The following is an 8,274-nucleotide window of genomic DNA, read 5'->3' on the forward strand; positions in this document are numbered from 1 at the left end:
AGACGGCCCAGCCTGATGCACAGCAAGGAAGAAAGATGTATAGAAAAGTTTCAGGAAGTTGGGTACCTGTGATAAGCAGCATGTCGAGGCCCAGGAAAGTTATTGGCTGCTGGTTGCTGGTAGCCCAGCTCTCTGTTTACTAGCCAGGGCAGAGAGTGCCATTTCTTGCTCCTACCTTCCTTTAAAGCCAGACTGGGTGATCTGTGGGAGGGGGGAGGGAGAGGAGGAGAGAGCGAATGGAAGAGAAAGGAGGGGGAGCAGGAATTTTTGGGAGGGAGAGAGAATTGGAGCCTCTCCCCTGACGTCATATAAGTAACCACAGAGAAAAAGAGAGTGAGAGGAAGTGAAAGGCAGAAAGGGAGGGAGAGACATAGAAAAAGTTATCAGTTTATAGGAGGCTAAGAGGTGAAAGGAAGGGAGAAGGTGACACAGGCTTATCTCTACCTAAGAACATGCTTTCTTGCATTGTCTACAATTCACAAAAACTTGTTGAAACCTGATGATAAATATGTCTTTTAAAACCTCAATACCATGATGGGAAGACATGAAAACATGGACTTCTGCTCCCAGTGGCTAGGCGTGGGTCGCCAGCGCTCAGGGCAAGGCAAGTATTTTGCGTCTCCTAGCCCAATAACCGTTTGCAGTCCCTGAGTCCCTTTCACAAGTCCAGTATGTGAACTACTTATTCCCCAACCTCAAAAAATGCTGATGCAAATAAAGTAAGGCTAAGTTCACATTTCCATGCATTCCGTTTCTCTCCTGTTTAGTTAACAAATACAATTTCTGTAGAAATGTATCCATTTGCATTATAAAAAAGTAATCCTCATTGATCATTTTGAGGCCCATCTGGGTTCTGTTTTGTGCCATGCAGGAAATTTTTTCTGTTATAAAAATGGTCAAAAAAACAGAACGCACACAAGCACTGGTTATACTAAGTGCTTTATCATCTTGATCGCTGCCTATGCCGAGCGCAGCAGCCCAAAAGTAAGTCATCTTTACTACTGAGCTCTGCATAGGTCCTGCATTCTGCAGAAAGCAGGCTGCTTAGTCTGAGCAAAGCTAGTGCTTTCTGGGCTCCGGGCAGGCACTGCTACCATGCGCTGCTATGAGCTGATTCTGCTGTTTTGGATCATATTGACCATGGAGGGTGGGTCGGAAATTTGTGCTCCACCAGAATTTGTTAAACCTGATGGGGCCTTTCACATGTACAGGTGCATCTCACTAAATTAGAATATCATCAAAAAGTTCATTTATTTCAGTTCTTCAATTCAAAAAGTGAAACTCATTATATTGAGTCATTACAAACAGAGTGATCTATTTGAAGTGTTTATTTCTGTTAATCTTGATGATTATGGCTTACAGCCAATGAAAACACAAAACTTATTATCTCAGTAAATTAAAATAATTAACAAAAAACATCTACAAAGGCTTCCTAAGCGTTTAAAAGGTTCCCTTAGTTTATTTCAGCAGGCTCCACAATCATGGGGAAGACTGCTGACTTGACAGATGTCCAGAAGGCAGTCATTGATACACTCCACAAGGTCCGAGAGTTCCAATTTTCATTTGGAAATCAAGGTCCCAAAATCTGGAGGAAGAGTGGAGAGGCCACAATCCAAGCTGCTTGAGGTCAAGTGTGAGGTTTCCACAATCAGTGATGGTTTGGGGGGCCATGTCATCTGCTGGTGTAGGTCCACTGTGTTTTATCAAGACCAAAGTCAGCGCAGCCGTCTACCAGGAAATTTTAGAGCATTTCATGCTTCCCTCTGCCGACAAGCTTTTTGGAGATGGAAATTTCATTCTCCAGCAGGACTTGGCACCTGTCCACACTGCCAAAAGTACCAATACCTGGTTTATAAACGACAGTATCACTGTGCTTGATTGGCCAGCAAACTCGCCTGACCTTAACCCCATAGAGAATCTATTTGGTATTGTCAAGAGGCAGATGAGAGACACCAGACCCAACAATGCAGACAAGCTGAAGGCTGCTATCAAATCAACCTGGGCTTCCATAACACCTCAGCAGAGCCACAGGCTGATTGCCTCCATGCCACGCCACATTGATGCAGTAATTGATGCAAAAGGAGCCCCGACCAAGTATTGAGTGCATTTACTGAACATACATTTCAGTAGTCCAACATGTCGGATTTTAAAAACATTTTTCAAGCTGTTGTTATAAAATATTCTAATTTACTGAGATAATGACTTTTGTGTTTTCATTGGCTGTAAGCCATAATCATCAACATTAACAGAAATAAACACTTGAAATACAGGGTGGGCCATTTATATGGATACACCTAAATGAAATGTGAATGGTTGGTGATATCAACTTCCTGTTTGTGGCACATTAGTATATGGAAGGGGGAAAACTTTTCCAGATGGATGGTGACTATGGCGGCCATTTTGAAGTCAGCCATTTTGGATCCAACTTTATTTTTTTCAATGGGAAGAGGGTCATGTGACACATCAAACTTATTGAGAGTTTCATAAGAAAAACAATGGTGTGCTTGGTTTTAATGTAACTTTATTCTTTCATGAGTTTTTTACAAGTTTATGACCACTTATAAAATGTGTTCAAAGTGCTGCCCATTGTGTTGGATTGTCAATGCAACCCTCTTCTCCCACTCTATACACACTGATAGCAACACCGCAGAAGAAATGCTAGCACAGGCTTCCAGTAGCCGTTGTTTCAGATGCTGCACATCTCGTATCTTGATGGTATGGTGTGGTATATGGGGTACAAAGATAGTGGGGCCATTCTTCATCAACGGAAACCTCAATGCCACTGGATATCTGAAATTGCTACATGATGATGTGTTGCCCTCTTTATGCACTGAAGATGGCACGTTCCCTGAGTTTTTCCAACAAGATGGTGCCCCACCACATTATGGGTGTCAGGTCTGAGCATTCCTACATGAACAGTTTCCTGGAAAGTGGATTGGTCATCGTGGGCCAGTTGAATGGCCATCAAGGTCTCCCGATCTGACTCCCTTAGACTTTTATCTTTGGGGTCATCTGAAGGCAATTGTCTATGCTGTGAAGATACGAGATGTGCAGCATCTGAAACAACAGATACTGGAAGCCTGTGCTAGCATTTCTTTGAACACATTTTATAAGTGGTCATAAACTTGTAAAAAACTCATGAAAGAATAAAGTTACATTAAAACCAAGCACACCATTGTTTTTCTTATGAAATTCTCAATAAGTTTGATGTGTCACATGACCCTCTTCCCATTGAAAAAAATAAAGTTGGATCCAAAATGGCTGACTTCAAAATGGCCGCCATAGTCACCATCCATCTGGAAAAGTTTTCCCCCTCCCATATACTAATGTGCCACAAACAGGAAGTTGATATCACCAACCATTCACATTTCATTTAGGTGTATCCATATAAATGGCCCACCCTGTAGTTTGTAATGACTCTGTATAATATATGAGTTTTGTGTTTTGTGTTGAAGAACTGAAATAAATAAACTTTTTGATGATATTCTAATTTAGTGAGATGCACCAACCATTCACATTTCATTTAGGTGTATCCATATAAATGGCCCACCCTGTATTTCAAGTGTTTATTTCTGTTAATGTTGATGATTATGGCTTACAGCCAATGAAAACACAAAAGTCATTATCTCAGTAAATTAGAATATTTTATAACAACAGCTTGAAAAATGTTTTTAAAATCCGACATGTTGGACTACTGAAATGTATGTTCAGTAAATGCACTCAATACTTGGTCGGGGCTCCTTTTGCATCAATTACTGCATCAATGTGGCGTGGCATGGAGGCAATCAGCCTGTGGCTCTGCTGAGGTGTTATGGAAGCCCAGGTTGATTTGATAGCAGCCTTCAGCTTGTCTGCATTGTTGGGTCTGGTGTCTCTCATCTGCCTCTTGACAATACCAAATAGATTCTCTATGGGGTTAAGGTCAGGCGAGTTTGCTGGCCAATCAAGCACAGTGATACTGTCGTTTATAAACCAGGTATTGGTACTTTTGGCAGTGTGGACAGGTGCCAAGTCCTGCTGGAGAATGAAATTTCCATCTCCAAAAAGCTTGTCGGCAGAGGGAAGCATGAAATGCTCTAAAATTTCCTGGTAGACGGCTGCGCTGACTTTGGTCTTGATAAAACACAGTGGACCTACACCAGCAGATGACATGGCCCCCCAAACCATCACTGATTGTGGAAACCTCACACTTGACCTCAAGCAGCTTGGATTGTGGCCTCTCCACTCTTCCTCCAGATTTTGGGACCTTGATTTCCAAATGAAAATTGGAACTCTCGGACCTTGTGGAGTGTATCAATGACTGCCTTCTGGACATCTGTCAAGTCAGCAGTCTTCCCCATGATTGTGGAGCCTGCTGAAATAAACTAAGGGAACCTTTTAAACGCTTAGGAAGCCTTTGTAGATGTTTTTTGTTAATTATTTTAATTTACTGAGATAATAAGTTTTGTGTTTTCATTGGCTGTAAGCCATAATCATCAAGATTAACAGAAATAAACACTTCAAATAGATCACTCTGTTTGTAATGACTCAATATAATGAGTTTCACTTTTTGAATTGAAGAACTGAAATAAATGAACTTTTTGATGATATTCTAATTTAGTGAGATGCACCTGTACATGATTTTTCGTGGAACAAACGTTGCGTGCAAAATTGACATGTCCAATTTTGATCCGAGTGTTGGATTAAAATCGGCAATGCAAGTCTATGAGTCTGTGAAAAAAATTGGTCAGCACTCGGTTGCCATCGTTTTTCATGGTCTGCTAAATAGGAAAAAACAGAGAAACTTTTTTTTGCTCATTGGAGAAAAACTGATGAAACTCAAACCAAGCTCTCATCGTATAAACTGACAATTAAACTCTGATGACACTCTGATAAAAAACACTGATGAAACTCTGAAACTCAGACAGATTTTCTTGTACATGAGATATTAGGTGTCAGAATAGGACAGATCTCTCCTAAAACACTGACATATTTTAGTAGCTAGACTTTAGAACTGGACCCATGTTGCATTCTCAGGGTAAACATCAGTACATTTATCATCGACTCCTATGAAACCCGCACATAGCTTCTCATACAGCTCTTATGGATCTCATAAGAATGTTTATTTTGATAGCCAATTCCGATTTTTATTTCAATGATAACTAAAAGTTCTCATAAACTTGTTCAAAAAAGAATGTCACATAAAGCAGTTTCAGCTAATCTCTAATCTTTCCACTAGTTTTCATAAATGATGTCCATGGTTCTCAGTAAAGAAGACTAACAGGAGAAAAAAAGTGTGGCGGTGCCTAACGCAACTGATCGAATGTTCGCATTATGACCCGGTAATTCTATTCACGTGCCTAAAAACAAACCTTCAGCTTCACACTTCATTCTCACTCCTAATTCAAATGTAAACCTGTTGCAGTGCGTGCGGCAGTATTTTCTATATCAATTAATATACTGAGACGTAAAAGAACGGGTTAATCTTACGCAAGATGAATGGTAAAATCCAAGGTTAATAAGAGCAATACCAAAAACAAGGAGTAATGAAAAAAAAGACAGGTGCAGACAAGTACCAAACATGGAGCACACAGATATAGGAAGAAATACAAGAGTAAGGCTAAGTTCCCACAGTGAGTTTTTGTTGGGTTTTTACCATTCCAGCAAAGTGATTGGGATTCACAGAAATCTTGTGTCCTGCAGTTTTTTTATGCTGCGCAAACTGATCTGCGGTGCGTGTTTAAAATCCACAACATGACAAATACCAGGGAGTATCAAAAACAAAACAGCTTTATTTAAAACATGATAAAGCAACAAGAGATAAAGATCGCAGCTCCAAAAACGCAATAAAACACAAGCAAAAAAACACACTCAAGAATGCAATGCAAAAAACGTAATTTACCTAGTAGGTGCAGAAATGCTGCGGATAATCTTCAACATTAAGAACTAACTAAAACTAGCCCTCATCATGGGAACGTAACCTAAAGCTATCTTCCCACGGAACGTAATTACAGGTGAAACGCGCACATACAATATGTCTGCAGCATAAATTGACTTGATGTGGGTCTGAAATCTGCAATTTTATATATTTTTAGCATGTGTGTAAGCTTAATAGCTCATGCACTTTGCATGAATAAGTGGAAAATTCGCTGTTTTTGCACTGGGGGAATTTAGCATAAAGAGGGAAAAGACTTGGTAATTAGCAATCCTCATTTAATTTTAATTTTTGCAACTTTTGTCACTTTTTCTTTATTTTGTGTTCCCGATCTTTACCTTTTTTCCTGTTTTATTTTTCTCTCTTACTTACCTTTTGCTAATGTTTATTTTACTTTGTCTGTTTGTGTTTTTTTTTCCTTTAAACCTTTTACCTCTATTTTCTTTCACTTCCCTCTTCTTTTGTTCCAGTTCATTTTCTACATTTTCATGTTTTCTTTCATTTATCTATTCTTACTGTCTCGTCCTTGTTTATTCCAGTAAGATATAACACTGCTCTATAGGTGATCTTATACCAAGAGCAGATAAAGAAATGAGTTCCATGTCAAAGGAGCCAGCAGTTAAATGCTGTAAATCAGCCAAAGAAGCCGTGATACACAAAAGGGCAACCAGATGACAGATGATCATAGGGGAGACAATGGCTGGCTAATGACTAACGAGGCAATAATTATAGTGTCCTCTATGTGCATGCTGAGAAAGATCGTGTTTCCTGGATTTGCATTCAGCCCTTGGCTGGGTAACCTGTTAGTCATTTGGCCCAGAGGGTGGCTATGGCAGCCGCGGGTGTGAGAGCCATTCATAAATATCTGGCCAGCCATCCTGACTCAGAGGAGAGCCGGGAACTGGCAGACTTTCCATGTGGTGATGCTGTTGCATTGTGTGTCACTCAAGCAGTGTAATGCATGATATGAATTCACAGACAAGTGAGTTTCATTAATTGATTTCGGTATGTTTAAGATGAAAGTAATAAAAGTAAGAGTGTTAAAAACTCTATACACAGTCCCTGATTTTGAGTGGGACCTTAGTTTAAAACATTTTCTAGGGTTCATCAGAGAAGGATATAAATAACAGTTTCCTATTATCATCAGCATCTTCCTATTATCTCTGAGTACAATTTCTCAATTCCCTGTGGCTTCCTTTTTGACAAAGCTACACTGGAAAGTCTATTACTGACTTTAGGTAAGACCAATACACCACATGTCCCAGTGCACCGTGCGCTGTCTAAAACTCTAAGGATGAGTAACAGAAATCAAAGCAGTTGTCCAATGACTACTCATCTGCCTAAACTCAATATACCCCTATATGAAGGAATCCCATGGCAGTGGATAAGACAAAATTCCTCCAGCTACTGTACTGTACATGTATCTTTTCCTAATATAGACTGTGTTAATTCACTTCTTCATTTTATTCTCTAAGACAGAGCTAAGCAAAGAGTGGCCCGCAAGCCACATCCGGCCCTCCAGCTGTTCCAGTCTGGCCCGCGGATCAAGACGAGGCTATGTGGGGGCTTATACTGTATATAGGAGGCTATGTGGGGCTCATAATGTATTTAGTAATTTATGTGGGGGTTATACTGTATATAGGAGGCTATATGCGGTCTCATACTGTATTCAGGAGACTATGTGGGGGCTCATACTGTATATAGGAGGCTATGTGGTGGCACATACTGTATATAGGGGAGCTATGCAGTGGCTCATACTGTATATAGGGGGCTATGTGAGGGCTCATATTGTATACAGAGATGCTATGTGGGGGCTCACACTATATATAGTATATGTGGGGGATCATACTGTATATAGGGGTTATGTGGGGGCTCATTCTGTATGTAGGGGCTGTGTGGGGGCTCATTCTGTATGTAAGGAGGCAGTGTGGGGGATCATACGGTTTATAGAGGGATATCAGTATACTTAATTCTGCTCAATATTAAGTGATAATATTAATATAAAATAAAAATTATAATTGTTATTATTAATATTGAGCACAATTAATTAATGCCTATTGCTTCTGCCCTCCACAATAGTCATGGTCTCTCATGTGGCCCCTCTGGAAAACGAATTTCCCACCCCTGCTCTAAGAGCATTTCTCAGATTGTGGTACTTAGTCAAGTGACAGATAGGGTGGCTCTGTTTTGTAAACAAAAGTGCATATTACAGGAGAATGCCACTAAAATGATAAAACCCATATTTTGGATTGAGCATGTATCAATTTCTACTTCCTACTCCCTCATAATGTCTCTGCAACAGTGCTTTGAACAGAATGCATCACTTCCACTTGCATTTACATGTACAAATTTCAGAGCAA

At 40.1% G+C, this 8,274-nt stretch overlaps 1 protein-coding gene across 1 annotated transcript in view; it reads right to left on the minus strand.

Annotated features, from left to right (window-relative positions):
• The window catches only part of CLCF1 (cardiotrophin like cytokine factor 1), a 127,699-nt gene extending 127,499 nt beyond the window's left edge, over positions 1-200 (minus strand). Inside the window, exon 1 of the mRNA XM_073686149.1 lies at positions 67-200. Within this exon, the coding sequence (XP_073542250.1) occupies positions 67-82 (16 nt within the window). The 5' untranslated portion in view covers positions 83-200. The remainder of the gene's footprint in view (positions 1-66) is intronic.
• Positions 201-8,274: the final 8,074 nt, after the last annotated feature.

This window comes from Phyllobates terribilis, unplaced genomic scaffold (genome assembly GCF_046119375.1).
Source record: "Phyllobates terribilis strain yellow unplaced genomic scaffold, ASM4611937v1 Scaffold_5__5_contigs__length_657084704, whole genome shotgun sequence".
NCBI classification, from domain to species: domain Eukaryota; kingdom Metazoa; phylum Chordata; class Amphibia; order Anura; family Dendrobatidae; genus Phyllobates; species Phyllobates terribilis.